At 33.3% G+C, this 27,961-nt stretch overlaps 1 protein-coding gene and 1 long non-coding RNA gene across 2 annotated transcripts in view; one reads left to right on the forward strand and one right to left on the reverse strand.

The window, feature by feature from the left end:
- Window positions 1-27,961, forward strand: part of LOC147065361 (uncharacterized) — a 167,567-nt gene that overhangs the window by 133,899 nt on the left and 5,707 nt on the right. The window lies entirely within an intron of this gene.
- LOC147065362 (uncharacterized) lies at window positions 26,313-27,512 on the reverse strand. Its single transcript, XM_085956919.1, has one exon. The coding sequence runs from the start codon at window positions 27,510-27,512 to the stop codon at window positions 26,313-26,315; it is 1,200 nt and encodes a 399-aa protein (XP_085813045.1).

Raw genomic sequence — 27,961 nt, forward strand, 5'->3', positions numbered from 1 at the left:
GTGTACATTGTTTGCTTTAGGGTTTAGCGAAGTACAGTGATATTTGAACATTTAGGTATAGTATATTACGTATATATATTATTTAAATGTATACGTAATATATCAGCGACGAAAAGCGCCTCTTTGACGAAGGTAAACAATGAGTAAACAAAAAGAATAATAACAAATTGTCCAAGACTACACACAACGGTGCACATATACGATGGGTGCCAAACTTATTCGAGTAAACGCTGGACAGTTGGTTTTCAGCATGTATTTTTTGCATGGCCCCCACAAGGGGGGGGGGTGTTGACAGGGCTCGAGCCTGGGGGCCCGGGCTTAAAGGCGTGGCAAGCCGACCAGTTAAATGAGAAAAACATACACCACAAATTTGCTCTAATAGTAAAAAAAGTCTCATTTTCCCTAGTATGCTGAGTGCCGACAACTCAATAAATCAACTGGATTTATTTAAAAATCGGTAAAAAATACACGGAATACCCTTAACCCTGGGGCTCCGTGGAAACCACTGGGGAACACAACTGTAACACACTGTCACACTGCCCTTAACCTTTGCGATATGTAGGGGAGCCCGCCATAGATCCTGGCCTTGGGGCCCGCTTTAGGATGCGGGGGCCATGATTATTTGTGTGCCAAGATTCTTATTACCGAGGTCAATAATTGTTGTGTTTCATTACATACGGATGGGGTTTCAATTTCGTTCAGAAAACCGCTCAATTTTGTCCAGATATTTCTATCTTTTTTTCTCCGCATTAGTTGTTTTCATACATTTCTTATTTATAATTATTGGAAAATAAATTCATAAATTAGGTTACCATTAAAATTACTATAAGTATACATAATACTATGTTGCTAGTTTGTCAAGATTTTATTTCAAAATATGGGATACGCCCACAGTGGCCATGCGGTCAGTGATGTCCCGTGGGGGTAGGCAGATTAATCGTCGCTTGGGGGCGGCAGTTACTCGAAGGGCGGCAAATCGAGGAGAATTATTTGGTATACGAGATAGAAATAGCTACCTAAACCTAGTACTAACGAAAATATATTTTCATTAAATAAATTAGATCACTGCTTGGAAACAAAATGTATTAATTAATATAAAAGGTTTAACAGGACTCTGCTTTTCGTCTAGCTTACTTCCGTTTCCCTTCGACGTACTTGGTGAACAGAAACGACACGCGCACGGATGATAAAAATACTGTATAAGAAAAGGAGCGGCATTTTGGCGCTGCCCAGGGTCGGCATTTTGTGTAGGGACGTCACTGCATGCGGCATCGTGTCGGCTTATAATGCCGTGGGTCCCGAACTCGAATTCTGGTTCTGGAAAATTCATATGTTGTTTTTGAATATAAACTTAATAGGTTGATTAAGTGGCTAACATCAATTTATCGTAAAAACAATTACTTATCTGTTAATAAAACTTCCACTGGATGTTTATAAAAACAAAAAGACAAAAAAAAGTAGTTCTTTTTATACCAATACAAAAACTAGGAATGTAGAATGTGTTCAAAAAATTAATTGTTAATTACGACAACATTTGGTTTTGTGACATTTCTTGTTTTGTCCGTGTACCCTTCAAATTAAATACGAGGTATATAAATATTTCAAAAAAAAAATGGTCGGTATTTGAGCGTAAACGTTAATGAAGTATCTGTGTAACTGTATCGTCTTCATCTTTTTCTATGTCGATACCACGTGGCGTCTTCTATTCACTATTCCCTGGTTATGCCAGCAATCCGCAAATTTGACACATATGCCATATACAATGATAATATCAAATTATTTAACGGCCTTCCAAGATTTAGTGGCCTGGAGGCATTTCCTGACATAAATAAATTATTCAGTTATACAAGACATTGGATAGAATCAAATTATCAAGTTACCCACATGAGAATATATTTATGTGAGATATTCGTTTGTGATATACATCCATACTTACTAGTTGATAGAAATGTCGGAAATTGAATTTATTTTGACTTGTGAATGGTGCCCTACATAGAGGTAGGTACTAAATAAAGTGCCCTACCATGTTGTGTCTCGCAGCAGCGTAGTTGGTAGGGGGTTTATCTCTGAAGCCGGGTTCACGGGTTCGATTACGGGTCTAGCTAAAATTGCACTTTTCAATAAGTATATGTTTGTTCCAGAGAAAGGGTCTAATAGGTTTGGCGAATAACTAACAGCTATTCACAGTAATCGACAGTGGGTTATAAGGAGTAAAAAAGCTAATTTGGCAATATATTTTTTACTGCGTGCGAGGCATTGACATACAGTTATGCAGGATACACCCTCCTATACATTTTTTTAAATACTGGTAGGTATACATGTTTTGGAGAATAAAATATTGACTTCTTGTAAAAAATTGTAAAAAATCACGTTATTTAAATGCAGGTAGTTCATTTTTAAATACATACCATAATATGTATTTTTACAATAAACATTTTTGGTTGCACAACTGCGGACGCGGTACCAGAATAGATAATAATAATGTAAAGAAATGAATACGGATCTGCAAATTTTTCGGTTTGGTTGAGGGGGGTGGGGTGGCTAACTGCTACCTTGGATGAGCGACAAGTGACGATATCCTCCTTTACTTGAAGCCGTTGTTGTTGCCGTGTGCCCTTCACAGAAACTTCTGGAAAACAAATGGCTGTGTACTATTCAAAATTGACTGTTCTAAGATTCTCTAAAGGTACAGTCGCGACATGGCCCGTTTTTTCGAAAAAACAGGCGACCATTTGCTTCGAAGTGCTTCGAGCGCGAGCAACTTTTGTTGGTTTAAACTCATTTTGGAAGACCCATACGGTCGACTGCTGTTTACTTTCGGGCTCATACGTATAGGTCCAAAATTCGTCACCTGTAACAATCTTATAAACGATTTTTAAAGCACCTCGATCGTATTTTTTGAGCATTTCTTTGCACCAATCGACACGCGCCTCTTTTTGTGCGATTGTCAAATTATGCGGAATCCAACGCGAACATAGCTTCCTTACGTGTTAATGTTCATGCAAGATCATATACACGCTAGTGTTACTAATGCCCAGAGATGCCTCATTCTCACGGTATATCACATGATGATCTTGCATTATCAGTTCACGCACAGCATCGATGTTTTATAGAGAAACAACTGATTTTGGACGACCTTCACGCGGCTCGTCTGTGAGCGAACGACAGCCACGATAAAATTCGCTAAATCAGCGATATACCGTAGTTTTCTCCATATAAAGCATTAAGTTTAGCGATGCACTGTTTCCGTGATAATCCACGTCGAAAGTTATTAAAAATGATTGCAGGAAAATTTTCACAAGTTAATTCCATTTTTTGGCCGAGATAAATTTTTCAAATGAATCAAAAAGCGCCCGTTTGTTAAAATGTTCTGATTACTTTTGCCGTTAAATATGTCAAACTTCAAAATACAGAAGTCAAATTGCACCTAGCAACACCAGTATTGCAAATTCCCGAAAAAAGAACGGCTACTTATGTATCAGTAGATAAAATCACTTTCATTTAATATGTTTAGGAACGATGAAATTTGTATGGGTATGGTTTTTTACCTTATCTTTCTCATAATGGGTCCATTTAACAGTGCGAGATATCACGCGATTGTCTGGTAGGTAGTTAAAAAAACAATATTTTATTTCTGTATTAGTCACGTTAATATTAGGTATATCACCACTTGAGCATCTAATATAATACTATTATGAGCAGGTATTTTGCGTACAAATTTCTAGTTTGTAAACTAATTAATCTAATATTACTTGACTTGTGCTTTCTATTTGAAAATAGCTATCCGCATTCTCGCTTATCTGTCATTTCGCGTCTCATTACTCGGTACGGATAAAATCAATAAAATCAGAATACATGATGAGGTATTTTTAATTTTATTATCCCGAGTATTTCACCAGTGACATGCGCACTCTTTATTATTGTCGTTTAACTAGATAAAATGAAGGCACGGAGAGTAAATATACAATTTGTAAAGAATTAAGAAACATTAAATTTGGCAGCCTCATAAATAATATTATATTTATACACCAGTGGTGTACGGGTTAAAGAAATGGGTACACGAGACATTTATAATATTTAAGTAAATAAAAAATAGTAGTAGTTTTTATATCACTTGTTTATGCGTAAACGCTCATTATGGGCGAGGGGTAACGTGTCAGTTTATAATTTTGTGAGTCCCGAGGTCGAATCCCGAATCTGGAAAATTCACATGTTGTTTGTTTTAGTGTTGGACCCAATAGGTTATGCAAGACTTGTATATAAATAAATATTAATATCATTTTTTAGTAAGACTATTGATGAATATAATATGCATAAATGTGTAACAACCCACGGTGGCCGCGCGGTTTAAGCGTTGGAATATAACGCCGTGGGTCCCAGGTTCGAATCCTGGGTCTGGCAAGTACACATATTGTTTTTCAATTTGTGTCTGTCAGGGTATGGACCTAAAAAAACAAAATGTGTTAATACAACCCTCTACTCTGTGGAGGCCCATATTATGATCCTATTAGGATCGGACATGGTCAAAAAAAATGTGTTTATTTTGTTAATTTAAAGGTTTTGAGTTAAGAATGCCATTCGATGTAGAATAATTTTCTCTTTATAATTCAGCAAAAAAAACAATCAAAAATTTCTTTAATGTGTCATAAAATCGAATAACCCTTTCAGAGATTAATCAGTAATTCCGTTATATAATCAAATTTATTAGTTAATTCTTCATTAAAATGTACAATTTCATTGTGCATTGATGAATTCCACCAAATTAAATATAAAAAACATACACTTTCATCGAAATCAAGGCGTTAAAATTAAAATGAGAATTACTTCAAAAAATTCAAACGCCATTATCTTGGAACAAGGTTTTATGAGTTGTTCCCTTATTGAACTGGGGTATCGTTATATATAAATAATAGATAACTTAAAAGAGGCTGTTTGAAAGAATACTTCTGTAAAATATTTCAGATGTGAGTTAGAATAGTTCTGCATTCAGCTGATGAAGTGGCTAATATCCATTGCTCGTAAAACAAAAATCTGTTAAATATACAACCTATACTCGGTGGACGCCTATGTAGTCCTCTTAGGACATGGTGATATAATGATGTATTTACGAATGAAAATAATTTAATTCTCACCATTGCATTACACTCCATAAATTATCGTGTTTTTTAAATGGTGCTATTATTTTCATAACATTCATGGCAATATTAGCAACGTATATATCTATTTAATTTTTATTAATGCTTTTGCCTCACGTGTACCAGTTGAAGCACAAAGTTTTATTTATTAAAACAAAGGCATAACAGAGTATTAATATTTTTTCATGAGAAAGGCCTCATTACAGATATTACAAACAGTAAAGTTATATGGAAATTTCAATCGACTTTTAAGACAATTTACTGTTATTATTCTATTACCTGGACTGTAAAAAGAATTACGAGAGTTGGCTATACACGTTGTTTAATTGCCACAAATAATTCAAATTGGTTTTTTTTAATCTGTACATATTGTTATTAAACAAGGGATATATTATGCAAAAATAGTAATGGAAACAGGTCGCGTGTATGAAATTAATAACCATTTATTGGAAGTCAGTAATGTGTAAGATTCAAAAATATCTACACAGAAACACCGCATATTTGATCAACTGTGGCGTAGTCTGGCAAAAAATACATGTTGTTTTTAAATGTTTGTTAATTCAAAGGAAAGGAGAATGGATGACAACCATACCTTGTAGTTGTCATTGTGCGCCATTTCCCTCGGTCTATCGCCATGTCCTGCTCCTTCCGCCATGTGAGATAGGCAGCGTGTAAATCGATTTTGTAACAACGCAAGGGTGCGAAGTTTCGTACTCTTGACTGATATCTGTAGTACATTTATTTTCATAACCACGTAAACTTACAATAAAAATATTTCAAATACTTAATTACAAGATAAAAATAACTTTTTATATAACTTACAACGTTTTTAAATTTTCTGTTGAATCATATAAACTTGACTTGACTAGCTTAAACAATCAAAAAAAATGTACCTGATAGAAATAATACTGAAATGTCATTTTGACATGTCATATTGATTTCCATAGTAACGCACGTATATATTAATAATTTAGTTGCTAGGACCCCAGACCCCTAGCAACCAATAATGGTGTCGAAATAACTTTTCATACAAAACAGAATTAACTAAAAATGAATTCAATTCTATTGTTGTTTTAATTTAATAAAACGCAATTTTTTTTGTTGTACTTATTCCACTTTTGAAAATGTCCCTCTGAGGCGGACGAAACCGGTCCTAATCTATTGATTAAAAGTGGAATAAGTACTACAAAAAAAAATGCGTTTTATTAAATGAAAATAACAATACAATGCAGTTCCACCATGAATTGACAGTTAACAAAATAAAAGGAATTCAATTCTACTTAAAGATGGCTAAAAATATTAAAAAAATGCATTGGCATCGTGTTCTGATATATTCTAAAAGTTTCAAATGTCTAGCTAGTCGGGAAGTTAGTTAAAAATCGATTGCAAGATTTGTACCGGAAAAAGAACCACCGGACAAATAAGAATACGAGCTAATAAAAACGTTGTAAAAAGCTGTAGGTACATCAAACGAATCTGTCACCCATCACTGTTTTTAATTTCGTATTTATAGGTGTAGGTATAATGAATTATTTTTCTTTTTATATGCTCATCGAGTAACCTTCAACAGTGACACCACTCACCACTACTGGTGTATTGTAAATATAATGTTTTTAAAGAAAATATTATTACTGTATAACATCTCGTCTCTGTTCTGGCAGAACACACTAACTGGAGAATACTAGTTTTGAGTAATTTGACTTTGAAGTTGTTAAAATGTTAGAAATAATGGTCTATCATGTGAGTTTATTAAGTAATCGTAACAATGATGACTTTAAAATAAAGACTGTTTATTTAGTAAGAAGGTTTCCAGACGGTAAAGTTTGAAATAAGGAACATTTTGGTACTAACTCAATATTTAATTTTTTCGAATTAATGTCTTCTGCCAGAACAGTGACGTTCTGTTAATTGGATGAAATTATTATTCGAAAGAGAATATATTAATTAGGTAGGTACCTATCTAGATTGTTGTGTATTCTTCACTTCGACTTACATAATATATGTTTTGAATCTGTTTGGCGCTAAGTAGTATTATAAATACAGTGCAAATTATATCAAAATATAGATGAATTCGTATGTTTATGAATGAAAGAAATCGACCAATTTGTCAATTAGCGACGCTTATTCAAAAAATAAGTATTTAATATGAATGGAAGCTGTTCTTATAAAATTTAATATTAACGTTTAGATCAGACCAACTTCAAGTCGGCTGTAATCTACTACCCAGTGTCAAAATTGGCAGTAATTATCTGAATCTATAATATCTTCAAATTCAAAATTATTTATTTACATATTATAGTGAACTTTACAAATGACAAATTCATGACTTTCACAACATGACATGAAAAACAAAGAAATATAAGTAGGTACCTACCTAATATTAGTAAAAGAGTAGATACGAAAATTATGATATACATGGAAAAACGCCGAATAAGCTAAGCAGACCCAATTTTAAAAATTTGTAAAATAACGTCCACCTAAACTCATCTCACGTAGGTGGAATATATCAATATCCAAAGCGGTTTGGTTGAACACAGTTATTGCCCGCCCAATTAGCATTACCAATGGCAGGTTAGCTATGCACCTTGGGAGAACAAACAACTGATGCTCCTGATTTCTATAATATTCATCGGGGACATACAGGTCAACACTACCAAGAATGGGATAGTTCGCAACTACACTAAGTATAAGTAGGACAGTATGTTAACATACCTAAGGGAAAGTCAGTTGGATAAAACCGCGGATAGTATCAGTACATCCCCAACTAAAGTAGTCTCAAGAATTTCTTCTGAACCATCTCCACCATATGACCGTACATTAACTGATCTACTCTCAAGCCTACTTCGAACTAAGGAATAATTATAAAGAATTTTGAATACCGTAATATCCGAAAACACCCGGGTACTACGTAAGACAAAGCCCAACATTTGTAGCGACTTTTTCAAATGGTAACTAACTAAATAGATGTCAGTTTATTGTCAAACGTAATGCCAAGATCACACATAGATTCTTAGCTTATGGTATAAATGGTAGACATATTCAAAAACTATACGAATAAAACTAGTATTGGAGCCGTATCCTATGCGAAGAGCCTACTGCACGACGGTTAGGTGACGCCTCAGTTTAAAGCGCGAATGTTCATGTATTCTCTACATTCTCTACGACGATGTTACACGAACTTCTTCACAGTAAATTTGAATACGACTTTCACGTAAGTTGGTTAACGAAATATAGATAGGAATAATTAACGCTTCCCCTTCAAAATGAAATCATATTACATTGAAACTGAATCTACATGCCTAATTATTAACTGACATCCGGGTCTCTCCGCGTACTTGCACTTGCTAATAATTTAATGTATCATTCTTTATATTGAAGATACCTTGATATAAAACACAAAAGCCGATAGCCAAATATTCAACGAAATTGGATAAGCATTTCAAGATGTAAAAACTACTAGTTTATTTCACCGTAATTAGATAGGACGCCCGTGACATAATTGGTAAAGCACTTTGGCGCAAATCCAGTGGATACGAGTTTAAGTCCCGTCGGGCGATGTATTTTTTCTTGTAAGTATATATTATATTTGAGGTGTTTTCAAATATTATATACAACTTATGTTCAATTTAAAGAATGTTACATTCTCCAATGTTTAAACTTATCTCTTGAATAAAAAAATAGTTTATTAAATATTATTATTAATGGCGATGCTACGCAGTGGCGCACCCAGAGGGGGGCCAAGGGGCCCTGGCACCCCCCAAACATGAAAATTATCAGAATGATTTTAAACATTGAAATTGAAAGCCAATAAACTATACCTTTGGGCTTAGACAAACCAAAACACGGCAAAAATGATTTGTAATAATTCTCCAGCACCCTTTTTAGAAAAAAATCTTAGATTTTAATTTCTAACACAAAAATTTCGAAACACTAATGTCAGGTTTTTTAGAAACCCAATCCCTAATGGAACTGTCAAAAAATTCTCAGTGTCCACCCAAATTCCGGAGTGGTTAGGTCATGGCTGAGGAGGGCTGACAGGGCTCTAGCCTGGGGGCCCGGCGTGTTGGGTTGACCAGATAAGTGAGATAAACACACATCATAAATTAGCTTTAATAGTAAAAAAGTCGCCTGCGGCGCTATTATACTTCTTGGTCATGAACATTTTAAATTATATAATTGTGGAATATATTTTCTTATTATTATGTGTTATTAATTAAAGTAGATGTATTAAAAATCGCCAATAATTCACTGTATAAGTACCCTTAATTTGAACTAAAACATAATTTGAAAAACGTTAATGTAGTGTTTCACACTGCCTTTAATCTTAGCGGTAGGTAGGGGGCCGCCAAATATCCTAGCCTGAGGGCCCGTTTTAAGATGTGGGGACCATGGTGTAGATACACCGAGTGCAATAGACAAAAGACCGATAAACGATAAATTAGGCTGTGAAGAAGAAAAAGAGCCTATGGGACTAATTTACATTCTCCTCCTTGGGCCTCCCCAATATTAAATCCTGGGTGCGCCACTGATGCTACGTATCAAGGCTCGGTGCATGTGAAAATTCGTCTTTATGGTCTTCCAGTATTCGCATCATGGCCCCCACAAGGGGGAGGCTGATAGGCCTCTAGCCTGAGGGCTCGATCTCAGCAAGGGCCCAGCGTGACGAGTCGACCAGATAAGTGATATAAACACACATCACAAATTAGCTCTAATAGTAAAAAAAGTCAGTGCATAGTACATCAGTGATACTAATAATTAAAAATATATGGTTGTATGATACAATTTTTTACTCGACAACTCCATAATTCAAAAGGATGCGCATACACATTGACTGCTGACTAGATAATTACTTTTTAATTACAACATTTAAATAGCATGTTAATTATATCGAATGGCCACCTAATCGTTAGCGTCCAATGTATTAAAGATACAAAAAATCGCTAAAAATACACCTTAATTTTACATTTTTTTGTAAAATTTCACACTGGCTACCCTTAGCGATAGGTAGGGGGGCCCGCCAAACATCATAGCCTAGGGGCCCGCTTCAGGTTGTGAGGGACATGATTCGCATATATACGGGGTTTGGTTGATCCGTTGAAAAGTGATTGAAGATCCTATCAAAAGACCTTAATAAAAAAAGCTTTAATTCAGCTGTGCATTAACAGTCGTTGTTGATATATTGCAGCTGAAAACTGGCGAATTAAGACATTTTATTGCCAGTTACATAAATGTAGGTATATTACAAAAGACGCCATGCGTGTTTAAGAGTCCTTTACAGCTTGTCCAATGGTTATGGTAGGTACTGTATCACATAACAACGTTAGGGGTATATTAAGGTATTATATAACTAAATAAGTAAGTCTTAACATTGTAATGGCTGTTAAGTATAACATAGCGAGAAAAAGAAAAGCGTTGTACGAAAAATACAAATCCACCTTACAGTAGGTATGAATTATTGCAGATTATCTTGATTCTTGCAGATCCTGTCGTAAAAACCATGAGTTATGTGGATTTACTTTGTAATTTATTTCATACAATATTGTTTTTTTTTCTTTAAATACATAATACATATTACATTACATATGTAAATAAATTTTCACGCAGTGATACATTTGTTTTAAATTTAACATTTTTACCTACGCTGAGCATGTCCCCCCTTAATTGATCACTAAAATTGATATAGCTAATTTTTTTTTATATTAATAGGTTTTGAATTCTTTTATTGTTCATTTCAGCTAATTTTGTGTATCAGCGGAAAAAGAAAACGCGTCAAATATAATATTTTGTGTTTTTTTAAACAAAATGGCAAAGGTACACATCCATGATGGAAGTAAACGATGAAAAATTTACTGAAACTGAGCTAAATATAATACTCTTTAAGATATTTAGAAGATGATGGGCCATTATTTGTTTTTTTACTCTCTCAAACACTTCATACCTCCGAACTGATCATTATTTTCACAAATTGAAATAAAAATAGATTTCATAAATCAAATAATTCTTAAATAATTACAAGATAAAAAGAACTTTTTAACGCACGTATATATTATTATAGTATATATATTATTAATAATTTAGTTGCCAGGACCCCAGACCCCTAGCAACCAATAATGGTGTCGAAATAACTTTTCATACAAAACAGAATTAACTGAAAATGAATTCAACTCTAGTTAAAGATGGCTAAAAGTATTAAAAATGCATTGGCATCGTGTTCTGATATATTATAAAAGTTTCAAATGTCTAGCTAGTCGAGAAGTTAGTTAAAAATCGATTGCAAGATTTGTACTGGACAAAAAACCACCGGACAAATAAGAATACGAGCTAAGAAAAACGTTGTAAAATGATATCGGACTCTATATAACTAACACTATAAAATAATAGCTACATGTATTTAACTTTAAAAAAATCAAAATATGATTAAAAATGTTTGATTTTCACTATGCGCTGATTGTATCTAATGGGTTAACCATTATTAAAACGTTTAATTACTCCTTTTTATTGTGATGAATTTATCTTTGTACAATCATGGCGTGTCAAGTTATTGTTGAACGAATGAGTTATTAATGTGTATAATTGAAGTATCACTACGTGTAATTAAGTTTAATGTATAGTGTATAATTATAACATAATACTTTATATTATTAATGCAACACTCTAATATACCACGACTTCCGGTCCTCTGCTTCTCTCAGGACAGAGTGAAAGCTGTCCCAAGTAAATCCCCTTATTTGATCTCTCCAGCTCGCCGGCGCTCTTCCTCTGATTCGCCTTCCTTACAACCAACTTGAACCAACAGTTATCCAGTTTTACATAATTATTACCGCCAATAATTGAACCAATGATACACAAATATCTGGTTTATTCAGCAGGATTATTGCAAGCAATATTAATGTACAACTGTTATTGTAGAAAAGAAAAAAAAATAACATCGCTAATTTATTAATAGCCGCATCGAGAAATATTTATGCGTGTATATTGGTATCAGTGGTTTTATTTCTGTGTTATATTTTGCAGCCTGTCACCATACGTCACCATACAGTCTATTTTCATTTTACTTCAATGTATTTCGTACCGTATAGAATGAATGTGGGTATAAATACTCATAATATAGTTTGAACGAATTACAAGAACCGAACAGAAAAACCTCCTTCGCACGTCTGACCAACGCGGCGTGATGAATCTATCGTGACAAGAAAGGACATATAAAAGAAAATCTTATTCGAAAATAGTAAATATTGATTATGATAAAAATAACAAAAACTAAAAGATATTCTGTGATGTAAAGATGCTTTTATCTACCTATAAGAGAATGGGATTTCACTCTGACACGTAGCATAGACAAAATCCCCAGCTGTTCCATTTTTTAAAGCTTTCTATTTTTTCCCGCCATAATTGCTGCACGATGAATTTTACCTCCCTCTCTCGCCTGCCTGTTCTTGAGGATTTCGAACAGGGATAGAAAACTTTCTTTCAAACTCTGTACGTGATTCTTATGCCACGGCGGCATCGCGTTTCCATAGTAAACCAATGATTCGTTAATAAAGTATTGTTTCATATCGAATCTTTTATCAGACTTTTACTATGGCGATGAGATTTTGCAATGGCGTCAAAATCATGAATCTCGATAACCTTATTTTTATAATTTGTTGTGTATCATCGTCATCTACTGCTGAATGAAGGTCTCTATAAGGTGGTTTAATTTCTATCGGTACTGAGAGTTAGGTTGCGCCAGCGATCCAGCAGCTTTTAGGGATACTTTTCGGATGTTACCCATATCTGTGAATAATTCTCATTTTAACAAACTCCATTACATCGCATACCCTTATTTTTCCGTTGTATAATAATTATCATTTTATATTCCTTACCCGTCATGCCCAGCTTGCACCATATTGGTTTGCAGAGGTTTACTCAACCCTACAACATGAGCATTATTATCTATGCTCATTTATATAGTATAGATAATAATACGAGCAGGAAATGACAGTCAACAAAATCAGTTGCATTTTCGGCCTCCAACGGTGTAGTCACATTATGCGAGCAACTCCGCATAACGTTCAACCTCAAATCTAAAGCATAATGTAAACCTTTCGTAACAAACACAAATCAATGTGACAGTCTAATATCAGTGCCGTGTCCATCATAAATGCATTACTACAATATAAAACTAATAATATCAACAATGTGTATTATTTCAACTGTGTCCCGAAGCACCATATCACACACACAACGCAACCTTCTAGAACATAATATAACAATAATATCGGGGATAAGAACAGCACATACGTTCATCCCCGATAGGTATGCATATTATTTAATTATGGGAAATACTTATACATTGATTGAATACTGCGCTTTTGGCACAATAAGATGTCACGTTTGATGACATTACTCAGGCGGCCAAAATCACGGATGACGGACGTTATGTGGACATGTGGAATATATACCTAAATGTCAAGACTGCCACGTCGGATTGTCATCTCGGAGCACAGGTTTCGGACGTTCGGATCGAACCGTAAACAAAACACATTTATCTCCATAAACTACTCCGCGCTATGGATGAATTAACTAATTTACACATTAATAAGAAAATTAATTAGTTTTATAACAGTTCAATATTTACGCTTGGCATTTCATTTGACATGGGTTCTAAAAAATCATTTGACATAGAGTGCGACTTTTATCTACTATTCTACGCCAACACGGTCGTTTCTGAAACTAAAACTCACCCCCGCATTTACTTTCTACTAGGTATATTCCTCGCGAATAGCGAAGAAGCGAATTACTTTGAATGTAGAAGTATTGTGAGTAGGAGAAACAGAAAAGAAAACTTCTAATTCCTCTAAATAGTGCCAGAGATAGAGTATCTTCCATGACACGTCAACATACAATGGTACCAGTGCGCAAAAACCACGTGACGTAACAGTGTCAGCACATGCAGCGCTGTGACGTAGACTACTTAGGAAGATAACTTTATAAAATACTTAGATATTTTTTGCGGATATGTATAGTATTATGTATATATTATTATGATATGATCATAATTGAGCGTATTTATGCAGAACGCAGCCAGTCCATATAGAACACAAACATTATGCATTTTTATGTTAGTTGTAAATATTTTAAACTGCACCAGGTCCCAGGTTCGAATCCTGGGTCTGGCAAGTACACATATTGTTTTTCAATTTCTGTATGAGTCAGGGTATGGACCTAATAGGTTGAGCAAGTGGCTGACATCCATTTCTCGTAAAAAACAAAATCTGTTAACACAAACCTCCACCCTGTGGAGGCCCATATGATCCTATTAGGATCGGATACGGTCGGAAAAAAATTATACATACATCTATATTTGTAAGACTAAGGAGATAAAAGAAATACTTATACAATGTTAGTGCGATATTATGTTATGTTATTTTAGTGTCGTGTTTTCTGCAAATCAAATGCGGCATAATTCTGCGATTGGTGAAATGTTTTTTTTTTAATTTATTGAACATTTTTGTTTGAAGGAATCTATGTGATTTATGCAAAACGTATAAAAACATATTAAGTATATTATACTAAACACAATAAATAATTTTGCCTTAATTGCAGATAAGCTGATTTCTGTTTAACTATAGGTACTCAATATGTTTTATGTATTTGTTGTGAATTATACTGTAAAAGTAATAAAATGTTCACCATCTCTCCTCTTCAATCATCATGATTGAAGTCTTGTGCAGCTAGGAGTGACAGTTTTCCCTTTTCTGCCCTTACCACTCCTTTTTTCGTTATTTTCTTATGGCGAACAAATTCATTATGAAGCATATTAAACAGATTGATGTTTACTTGGTAATATGACAGAGAGAATGGTTCAGCTCCCCATCTTAAAATATGAACGGTGAAGATAATTTATTTCATTTTCTATTCACTCATGACAGATGCACAACGTAAGAAAAATGGCTGACTTTATTGCATACTTTATTTTGAAGGATGGCGCTTTGGAGATTTGATTATATTATCAACGTGTAGATTTATTTCGCATGCGGGAGGGTAGTTGGGAAGAGTGCCTATTTGAGGGAGGTAAACGACATTTACCCTCTTACCCTGCAGATGCCCTACAAAAGCGATCTACGCGTAGTAGTTTCACATAGTAGGAGGCACGGGATGTGCTCTCCGATGCTGTAGCATGATAGGTGGGTGATATAATAGTAGTATTAAACATTGGGTAATCGAAAATAATAGTGCACACATGGACAGTCATTTACACACGACAAAAGAAATCGGTGAAATATAAAAACCTTACTGACGATATAAATTTGAGTTAAAATTTAATAAACAACATATATTCTTTTTAATTAACTATTTTTATTCAACGAATAAAAAAAATAGTTGATTAAAAATTATTAGAAAGTTCAAGTAAGTTACAACAAAAAATCTTGGAGTGATCCGTGACGTCGGTTAGTAATTAAAGTAATATCTACTTTAATTTAAAATCCGATCGCCGATCGCCAATATAGTAGATCAATTTGGAAAGCGCTTCAGTGAGTATTAAAAGCCATTAGCTAAAATGTGTCGCAATTAAGTATGACCCATTTACCATAGAGAAATGCAGGTTCGTCTTACTTTTTTCACAAAGATTTTTTCTATTGGCAAAACTTACTATATTTTCTCAGAAGTGTTTTCAAAATAATGTACATATATTCAAAATATATTCTGTTCTAATTTTGTTTATTGAATCCTACGCAGTCACATTAGCGTGGTTCGTAGAGCGGTTGTCTTTGTTTTGTAGGTTTTGAACCCTCGAAACCCATGCTGTTTTTAAAGCGTATTTCATCCAGTGCAAGAACCCAATAGTTTGAGCGAGTAGCCAACAACTATTCTCGGAAAAATAATCTTAATACAACCTCTACTCAGTGGAGGCCCATAATATGCTCCACTTGGATATCGAGTATGGTAATTAACTGTGTTTACTTATTTTTTTAATCAATGATAAATTACGTATTGTATATAATTGCTGTTTTTGGATATATTATAATAATCGAATAGAAACATTTTGTCGGTACAAGTTATTCAAAGTCATATTTTGTTTGTTAACAATTTATTATATTATACGTATATATTATATTCTAGATTATATTACAACTGTGCAGGAAACAGACCTCATGTTATTTATTTAAAAACAAAACACTGTGTTCCAAAACGTTTACAACATAAGGTTTAAATTGAAAAATAAATGATTCTAATCAAACGAGTTAAATATAAATATATAGCAAAATATTACCTTCAGAAGATAGATTTAAAAAAAAAACCAAATTCACAGGATATCACTAAAAATATCTATGTTTCCGGCGAGCGCATTGATTAGTCTCGTATCCCTCACTAACGATGCCTGATAAGCCTGACACTAGAACACGGTTTCGATACATAAGAGGTCATGGCTGCGATCACGTAGGTAATTGATGGGCGAATATTAATTAAAATTCTTTATGACGTCAGGATTGGAAAGCATTCATGGAAGAGCAGAAGTGACTTACGACTTTCAATATGGTAAAAAGCGAGCATATCTTCAAGAAAGGCATTCGGAAAATAATCATTTGATGAATTATCGAAAGGAAAATAGTTGCATGATTTTATTTCTTTTGGATGCGCATTAAAATAAGCTTCTAATAAGGATTCCAGTGGGTCTATTCTATACACACGGCGGCTATAGACGGTAGTTTATCATATTTATGTATTGAGGTATTATAATTATTACAATAAGTTAGCCGTTTAAACTGACAAAACTGACTATCTCGCTCTAAAAGTTAACACAGCTAAGGGAGGGGGGGGGGGGGCTATTACAACATTGCACTTTTTGACAGTTTAGAAACGGTTAACTTATTGTAACAATTAACTTCTCAATACATAAATATGATAAACTATCGTCGATAGCCGCTTTGTATATAGAATAGCTTCGCAGATAATAACAGCCATATGTTGAAGAAACAAATCGTCAGATAGGTATGTTGGTATTACAATATGTACTTTCAATTTTAAATGATTGTTACCAGTTTCTCGCAACGAAAACAGTTGGAAGCATTAAGGGGAATAATGTTTCTATGTTGAAATATGTAATGTTACTCAAACAATTTAGTTTCATTATAAGTTCCCAAAATTTATTATAAGGAATGTTTACATTAACATATATTAGACAGGCATGTTGTGTCCACTTTCATAGCTTATAAAGAAACCAGTTAATTTTAAATACATTTTGTTATATTTATTTAGTTCATTTGCTTATTCTGGTATAGTACAGATAAATAAACCGATATGGGTGACATATTTTTTAGGAACCTCAAGTAAAATAAACCACAAGTTTAGGATATGCAGATTACTGCCTTCGTCGAAATTTTTATTCTTGTCTATTTTCCTGCTATGCGGTGATAGTGTTTTTATAGATTTCTTAGTTAAAATGATCGAAGAAAAATTTCATCATATTTCCAGCGGTCACTAGTTTATTGCGAAATGTTTTTATATATATGAGTAAAAATCATTTTCAATCAATGCAGTGAGTAACGTTTCTAGTAAAATTTGCAATTATATACAATATGCGTTTTTTGGGAAATATATTGTTATTAGTACTTACCTATATTGTGTTTTAAGATTATTTTTATCGTTAAAATGTAGTTTGATAACTTCTCAAAGGTTACAAAAAGATTTTGGAAAATTTCATAGTTTTAAGTTACCTATTTTTTAATTTAAGAAAAAATAGATTTTTATATCTAAAAGAGCTTTAATGCGGTCGTATTACAAAAGTTCGAATCGATATAAAAAAAGGATTGCTAGTTATATACATTTATATTTTCTAGAAAAAAACATGTTTTTTTTTTTAAATTAGAAAAAAAATAATCGTTTTGTCACATTCTAAAAAAATATTAATTAAGCTACCTACATTTAAAAGATATTTTTTTTATAAAATACAATATAGCTAACTACCTACTAAAACACACATTGTTTTTTTTAATTGAAAGTTTATTTATTAATTAAAATAATTACAAGATAAAAAGAATATTTTATATACCACGTTTTTAAATTTTCTGTTGAATCATATCAACTTGACAATTATATGTATTAATAAATACTTTTTTTGTACTTAATAGAAATACTGAATAAATATAGAATACTGAAATGTCATTTTTACATTTCATATTGATTTCCATAGTAACGCACCAACGCTAGGGCCAACTTAGCAACCAATAATATTGTCTTACTTTTTACGGTTTTTTCCGAAATAACTTTCCCTACAAAACAGAATTAACTGAAAATGAATTTAATTCTGCTTAAAGATGGCTAAAAGTATTAAAAGAATGCATTGTCATCGTGTTCTGATATATTCTAAAAGTTTCTAATGTCTAGCTAGTCGGGAAGTTAGTTAAAAATCTTCAATCGTCCAATACAAATATTGGACAAACAAGAATACGAGCTAATAAAAACGTTGTAAAAATGAAAATTATCAATAGAATGTACGAGTAAACAATACATTGAAGTTTTCAAATGTCATGAATTATTTTTATATTGATTTACTTACATTGTCTGCTTATCCAACAATACGTGAGTATACAATTACTTGACATTTCAGGTAATTGTACCCCACCCCGGCTCCATTCTTATTAACCTGACGACAATTAACCGCGAAATTTTGCTCACGTCCCGTTCCCGTATAATTTACGACAAGTGTGGCCTGAACTCGGTAATGAGAACACAATCTTTAAGTATTTAATCACTACCCACATCCAATTTGAAATTCGCTCGGAAAATACTGTTTTCCGAGCGAGTTTCCACGCCCGTGCAGTGGTGTAGTGCTAAAAGAAGAAGTCCCAAAATGCTGATTAATTAATTTTCTTCGTAACAGCCCACCCCCAGTCTTATAATGTCTTATAATAATAACACCTCAAATCATCTAACACATGGTTTCCCAAACTATGGGTCGCGAGCGAATATTGAGTGGGCCCTCGCCACTGTATACATGAATTAAAAAAAATAGGAAGTGATACATTTGATATTTCATTCCGCTATTTATAATTCCTAAAAATTGAAATAAACTTAAGTTACGAAATTCTGGCTCTCAGTTGCTGATAATTACTCTTGCCTGTTCGATGAAGCTATGAAAGTCTTCCTCCTCTTTACTACCTCATATCTATGTGAGGTCGGATTTTCGGCTATGGTTAACATTAAAACTTAACTTAACATTAATACCGAAATAAATTGGATATATCAAACTCACTGCGATTAAAAGTAACTAAAGTCGAAGTTGATGAACTTTAATGAAGAAAAATAAGAAACAAATACATCTTTCCCATTGAAATAACTTTGTAAAAAAACCTTGCAGGTGTAGGTATTTAAGTAATATTTTTTTTTATTTAAGTTGTATTTCTTATTTCAACAGTCTTTCATTCATATTGGTAAAACTTATAAAAAATATTTTTTTTATTTCAATAGAACAAATAAGACAGCATTAAGTAGTTCCACGACTCGCCACTAGGGAATCTGAGCATTACCAATATTTATGCCCTCTTTTCTCTAAGACAGCTAAGAGGTGGGTCCCAAGATTGGAATTTTTTGTTAGATGGGTCGAAGTCCAGTCAAGTTTCGGAACCACTGATCTAACAGCTCTATTCCAATATATTAATTAACTCCAAAATCAATGAAAATAGCGATACAAATGCTATGACGCATTCTAACTATCTCGAGGTATGAATCGTCGGGTCTAGGACGATTTGGCACCGGACAACTGGACGCCACGGAATTCTAAAACAAATAGACGTTAGGTACTTATAGGTACTTTAAAAAAATATTCAATATTATTATTTATATTTAAATGATTATATTATGATTTAATAGTTGGTGAGAATGTAAATATGCAGACGTAAACAATGATTTAATCGTGCATATGTTTAAGTTCCAACGAAAAAAGAGTTTTTTATTTTATATAAAGCCTTGGGCATGGTAATTCTCAATCCGCGATAAAGAATACATTATGTTCAGAGTAAAATGAATTCAAACTACTAAGTAGTAGATAGAAACTACCATGACAGTCATGACACATGTCTACGACAGTGCGGCGTCCAATTGTCCGGAGGCCAGTCATCCCATTCCCGAATCGTCAAATGTAACGTTTCTTAAAGTCAGTCTTTGGCAGCCGCGCTAATTAAATAGAGGGCAACGATTTTAATTTGAATTTGAAATTGTAATTCGATTTGAATTTGAGTTGCGATTTGGAAAATTAATACTTACATCGTGACACTGCATTGTATATATTGGTTATAGATGTCGTCTTACACGCCCACAAGCTGTCAAATGTCAATGTCAGAATTATATCGGATCAAGGAAAATATCGAAAAGATATTATGGAGGTAACTAAGTACTTAGTTGTAATAGAGCTGTAGATTATTAAGAAATACGAAACATACAAAATATTATTGAGACCAGAGTTACATTACGCTTCGCTTCTACATGGATATTAACTGTCAGTGATTCCGAGAAGTTACATATCTTTGAGCATCGAATCTTGTGAAAGATCAAAGCCAAATGACATCTCGCGTATTATGACATAATATGTAGATTTTGCCGATATTTAAAATGAACAATTTTGGGCAAGAAAAATATATTTTTGGTTGATAATTTGAATATTATTTTAATGTCTTTAAAATAAGTCACTGAGCCGACTGCCCCCACTACACCACTGGGCCCAGGGCTTTCCTGGTATTGCGGCTTTTTGGTTTCCATAGAATTAGGTAGGCTTAGATAGGTAGCTCACCTGTGAGAGATAGGTATTATTTTTACAGCCCCGTATTATTTCGTGCATTACTATTTATTTTCTCTCCTCGCGTTAACATTGCTTTGCGAGGAAAACACACCTTTGAAGTGTCGCCTGTCACTGTTTTTAAAAGACTGTCTCAAGGGAGACTGAAAACCAAATACACCGTCGTCTAAATAAGCTTTCAATGATGGTTCATGTTCAAAGGTTAGTATATATTACATACGCCTTTTCTTATTATATAAGTTACCAAATGTAAAAAGTAGGTATGACAATAATTTGTCTGCATAATTATATCAAATCAACGTAGATTTATTAAAAACTAAACTAATTAAAATTACGTCTTTGACTTACAAAATTTTCTTCTAGTTCTCAAACACGTAATTCTCAATGTTTCAAATGCATGTACGGTAGTTTCCACGAAAACACTTGTACGAAGGAGAATTAGTCGACACCTCCAGGCTGATTCACAAACGGCAGAAAATCATTTAATGGAATTATCATCGAAAGCATTATGTCGAAGGGGTGATTTATACGTTGTTGCCAACTGTCATTCACAAAAATATACAAGACAGCATAAAAAAATAGGCTAGATACTGAAAAATGTCAGATTTTCTCAAAATATAAAAACGATCTGAAAGAACTATTTTAAAAAAATTAAGTCATAATAACTATTGTTAATAACAAAGATTGAAGACGAATTTATGGTTTCACAACATTTTGGTCATCGTTCGATGTTTATATTATCATTTTGTTGTAAGATATAGGGTACAAAACGCCGTGTTGATATTCAAGCAAATCTGGTGTAATATTCTGGCTTTTTATGATCACTTTTAAACTGTCTGTGAAGTCAAAAATCACTAGATTTAATGCAATACGCCAGATGAAATTTTTGCATGATGAATGGCTTGAAATGGCAAATCATGGCAATGAAAAGCTAGACATATAAGTACAGTAACCAGTATGGATGCCAAATAATTAGTTCGCACCTAGAGTTGATTACATTATCTGGAACGTTTAAGTTGCGACACGCTAATGAGTACCCGGCTTTATAAGTTATAAAGCACATTTTTATTATTTTGGTTATCAATCAGTTCAATCAACCAAAGAACAGTGAACGATTGACTTGAAAAGTATCGTATATTATAATTATATGAACAAACATAGTTAGTATTTTATTATAAACTTTTATTAATTATGTTAAGTAAACTTGGAGAATCTTGAGGATTATATAAACACGTGCATGTTCATGAGACCGAAGACGTGTAAAGAGCTAGAAATGATTTGACACCAGTTGATGATAAGGTACATTAATTTTACTGTATGTGTAAAACTGTTAATTAAAAATATTATAAAATGTTACATTATTAATTTATCTATCTTTCGATCTTCAAAAAACCTTACATAAACTTGAGAGTTCTACTGTACGCCGTATTGTATTTCTATTGCTAGGGGCGAGTTTTGTTACCGATGTAGGGTTACGATCTTTATCCGGGTTTCCAATGATAAACATTTTCACCCCCTGTTCGTGCCAGTTTCATTTTTCAGTACTTACTTCGGCTTAGTTCGTTTATCGGCCGCGTCGCGTGCGGACGTCGCCTCGAATTTCCCGACTTTATTACTCCTCTGGAACATTATCTTCGTTCTGCATACTGTGTAATAAATTTGTTTTATTATTAATTTATGAAAAAGGAAAAATACACTTGCGCGGGAGTTGGATTTTTAAATATTTATTTCGCTGAGTGTTAAGTGAATATTTAAAATATATACTTACCTACCTATTTATTAAAAAAAACCATTAGTAGTGTATTTTGTAAAACTAGAAATGTTTAAGTTTACAATCTCTTATTTTTAAACGTGCTTTATATATATCGAGGTTGCTAAGCCAAAAGGTCGTACGTGAATTGTTGGCGGAAATAAGTGATTTGTAGTGTTAGATTGATTAGGCTCCCAAAAGTGCACCAGCAAGAGTTATTCCGTGCCTAAGTTACAACTACACTTCGGTAGGTTAGTTAGCGAAAAATATATGACAAAGACATTATAATTGTTATTTCAAATTTATTGTCTGTAAGTAATGTTAAGCAAATTATCACTTACGTCTTTTTGTCTTATCAACATTGTATAATATTATGATAGTTTAGTTATTGAAAGAAAATGTTAAATATTATCAGTAAACAATCCTATTAATTAGGCATTAAAATTTTAAACCTATTAGGTAATGTAAAAACCCTAAGTTATTCAATTCATTCAAAATGAGATCAAATAACACTTTGTGATAAGTACTTATATTGAATGTTATTAAAAAAAAAATGTGATTATATTATGTTCATCAGAAAATAACTGGATGTGTGTGTTTTTTTAATAACGTGTGTTGTGTTTTAACATGTGTGTTACTCTACTTAATATATCCATCTTCGTTTTTTGACATTTCCAAAGTCCGCATTTCCATACCTGACATTTGAATAATGTTCGAAATTATTTTCGTTGAAGTCGCGAACAAACTTCGGGAAGATGTCGTTTCAAACATTTAAACATGGAACTGGAAGACGAAGGTATTGTAGCAAATTGAATTATGTTCCAAATTTGAATGAGAGCTCTGTGAATTTGTGTCAATGTGTCAGAAATAATACGATTCCCGAATTGAACAAAAATATACAGTTGTTTTTTTTTATGAAATTTCATCATTTTTTTTATGTTCCGCTTAGTTTGCTGTTTTCTGGGAATAGAGAATTACATCTCGCGAAAGCGTGTCAAATAAATGTGAATAATATATCCATACTAGGGGTTTTTTTTATGTATTTTATATTTTGTGTTCGTATAAAAATAAAGCTTTTATGGGATCATATTATTATTATTCCTTTTTAAATGTTGATAGAGTGACCATATTTTAGGTATGCATCTATGATATCCGAAACATTTTCCAAAAATAAGGTGACCACGCTATATTTTATACTTGCAAACTTGGCACAAATATTATTGGAAAAATATTCAAATCTTTACGCCAATATCACTATAACAGATTCGGATCAGAATTACTAATCCCGAAAAACTGGGATTTGAATCCATATTAGGTACCTACTATTATTCATGCTAATAATACTATTTACATATTAGATGACGTCTTTAAAATGCCGGCACCAAATTGTGGTAGACTTGAGAAACGCAAGTGAGATATATGAAAACAGTCAATTACTTATATCACACACAGCGTTGATGCATTCATAATATGACTGACTATATTTTGGTTATTCGTACGTAAGATGAAATTAATCTAAATTACTATTGACAATTTTATTTACTATACCTGCCCGAATGCCAGGCACGATACACCCGACTACTACACGAGCTATAAAACACACCACATTAGCGTGAGGTTCGATGGTTTTGATAAAAAAAAAAATAGCACATAGTCAGAGGGACGCTTAGTGAGAGAAAGCGTTGTAATGTTCTTGGTGTAAATACAGTCGAAGATAGAAACCGTAATCGTAACCGCAAGATTAAATTGTTACACTATATCGCTTCCATTTCTCAATACCACCGGTACCTACTTAGTGGTTGAATTCGACCGCCTTAGACCTTGTCCAGATGGCGCGATTTGACTCGCGCGTAAAAACTCGCGCGCAATACAGATACCGGTGACCTCATTGAGCCGTTCACATGTATTCACCGCGTGTCACCTCGCGCGCGGTCGAGGTACAAGTAACCTCATTGAGCTGTCCACGTGCACAACGCTAATCCAGGAGCTGTCACGGAGACTTGATGCTTTCGAGATATGGCTGTATAGACACATTTTTAATATTCCTTGGACTGACCGGGTGAGAAATTTTGGCGTTCTCAAACGTAATAATATTAGTGATATATTTTTTTATGCGCAAGTACGTATACGTATATATAAATTATGATGTATATAGATGTAGAGATTTCGTTGTGCTTCGGGTAATATTTTATACTAAATTTGTTATTATAATTGGTTTGAACTGTTTCGAGTCCCCATTTTAAATCCTCTGTTGAATCAATTGCGTCAACTGCGTCAAGGAAAAACGCCGCTGGTTCCGGATAATAGAGCAAAGATTGTTCTGATGGTGATGACACAATTGGATGTCGTTATGTATGACTTTGTCTTCTCGTTCTTACATACATCTAATGGTGAGATTTCTCATGAATTGCTCGTTTAGCTTATACTAGTAAGTAAACATTTCATGTTATACATTGAGGAAAGTATAATGAGTTTGTTGAGTGAGAGTGTTGTCGATGAGGTCTCACGAAACTTATCCATTTGTGTCATTGATAGATTTCGTCCATAATAATATACTTCCCGACCTATTCTTTACTTTAACGATAATACTCTTCGTCTCAAATCTATCCGTCAGGCTTTAAGGCTTTTCGGCTCTTTATATCTCGTTCCTACATAAGTATCAATAATTGATGAGATTTTTAGACTTTTAGATCAGCCGCCGGTACTTTTTTCAAATAAAATACACCGGAGCTTGTTTTTGTACCCCATTCAACAAAATCGTCGATATAATCTCAGAATGACAAAACGCGATGACGTTTGATGAATATATATATTTTTTTTTAATTTTTAAAATACATATAACAAATATAAAACACAACAACCATAAATTAAAATAAAAACACACGCAGAAACATTATCTACATTGAAGGAGTCTACATATTTCATTTTATAATTTTTGAAGGCAGTTCGATTTTCAAATCAAACGATTGTATTTGTGGTTGTATTGGTAACAAGTTTATTATTTTTTTTTCTATTGGCGGCCCCCAAAACAAAATGGCGGCTCGCATTCTGGTTTAAAGTCTGTTTCATTATTTATATAACATACATATTTATCGGTGTTTTACGTGATTAACCATCGTAAAAAAATAATCCCCAATGTGCCGCTTTTGACTGTGTACGTAAAATTGACGAAGGAGTATCTTTAAATTTTATATTTAAATGTCTGCAATATGTGAAGTAAATGTAATTTAAAATTCAAGTCGAATTTAATTATACCTACACTATTCAATACTATGATTATAAAGTATTCAAAGCTCATTTTGACAATATCTACAATAATTGGGTAAATCTGATATTATAAAAATAATAAAAAGTAATAGTAGAAGACGGATGTGAGGTTCTTTTCAAATCGCTTAGTTCCAGAGGTTTTTTGCTTCAATTCTATACATATAGGAGAAGGTTTTTTCAACGTATTTGTTATTTTTTTTTTTATTTGGAACACTTAGGTACCTATGCATATAAAAATGAATGCAAAAATATCAATGAAATTTTTATTCATTCCCTGTTCAAATTGTAGTGATACAGTTCCAATATAGATTTTATTTAAGTAGGTGGTATTTAATTCATTTTAAAATATTGCCAAGCAACATTTTTTTTCTATGAGACCTCATTATTTAGTAATGACTCTACCATAAATGACTGATAGGTTCGGTCTGTTTTTCTTGATTAATCTCAAAACGTTTACGAATTCGTCAGTTACACACGTGAAGCCCAAGTCGAGTGTGTTCAAATCCAGCATAGATCTTTTGAGATTTCTTAAAATGGTAACGGCATCCGATGACCACAGATTATTGTTCGCCATTTTGAGGATCGAAATTGACTGAGCTTTGAGGAACCCTAAAGACATCTTACGCAGGGCTGATCTTTCAATCCTATTGTTGCTGATATCTAATTCTTGCAAAACAGAATTCATCGCCAGTAATCTTCTTAAATGCACTCCAATCGCAGATCCCATTAATCCATTCCATGACAAATTAAGACGCCTAATAGATGTGTTTTTCACCAAAACCTTCAGTAGAGGGATCATACCGTCTTTAGAATCAATATTGTTCCACGATAGGTCAAGATCTGTTATAATATCGTTATCTTGTAAAGCTGTAGCCAGAGTTTGTCCTGATTCAACTGAAAGTTTGTTGTGGCTAAAATCATAACGTTTAATTGAACCAGCCGTTATGACTGGATATAAAATATTTATACCGGCATCTCCCAATTCGTTATATGGAACCAGAAGTTCCTGCAGGGTCATAGTTTTTAATAATCCTTCAACTAGTCGTTTTGCTCCTTCTGGACCAATTCTGCAACCTTCCAAATTTAATTGTTTCAAAGTATTATTCTTGAATATCATTTCTCCTAGATAGAAACAAGCGTCTGTCACGAGCCAATTGTAACTTACGTCAAACTGTTCAATATTTTCATCGTCCATTAAAACCGCGCATATGGCTCGCATACCTTTACAACCAAAACCGCAGTATTTTAGGTCGATAACTTTTTCTCCCAATTTTTTGCAAAACATCGTTATTGGTGTCGTATTAATCTCTTCGCATGCTTCTAAATACTTAGTCTGCTGACTTATTTGGATATTTGATTCTATACCACTTCCACCGTCACGGATATTAATTGATTCTATATTATCTCTATCATAATAATATTCGGATATTTCAGGATCGTCGACAGGCGGGTAATCATAATACGGATGATTAAGTATTTCACTGTTGGACATGGCAATATACGTTGTGCAGAACTCATCTTGTATCTCGCTAACTCCTTCCACATGTATTATGTCACTTGCAGGAGAAATGGAACGCGCCATTATACTGCTTTTTCGCTCTTGTGATTGATTCGATATGGGAGATTTAATAAATGCATTTGAAAGTTCTTTAGACGGTAAAGCAGAGTGTCTCGACGTCATAACTTCGATAATTACCACAAAATTTAATGTGTGTAAATATTTTTCAATTATTAGAATTCTGTCATATTCACATTGTTTCATAAAACAAAAGAACGTGTCATGGAATAAAAGAAAAATGGCAACTCAAATACGATCCTTCAATCTCTTGATAATAAATAACCTAAATATTATAGGAAAATGAAGCTGAACAAAATATTAGACATGTACTAACAATTGAAGTGGTAAACTGTTTCGCATTAATTCATATTTTGTAGCAAACTGAATACTTGCGCCCACATCTGTCAAAATGATTTTCGTTTGTTTTTTTTTTTTTTTTTTTAAATTTAAATATAAAATGTAACAATTAAAAA

Source organism: Rhyacophila brunnea, unplaced genomic scaffold, assembly GCF_057557595.1.
Source record: "Rhyacophila brunnea isolate RB1 unplaced genomic scaffold, BYU_Rbru_1.0 scaffold_6, whole genome shotgun sequence".
Taxonomy (NCBI): domain Eukaryota; kingdom Metazoa; phylum Arthropoda; class Insecta; order Trichoptera; family Rhyacophilidae; genus Rhyacophila; species Rhyacophila brunnea.

Excerpts from the sequence above, each read along its gene's own strand:
- LOC147065362 (XM_085956919.1), bottom strand. The coding sequence starts at position 27,512 with ATGGCGCGTTCCATTTCTCCTGCAAGTGACATAATACATGTGGAAGGA.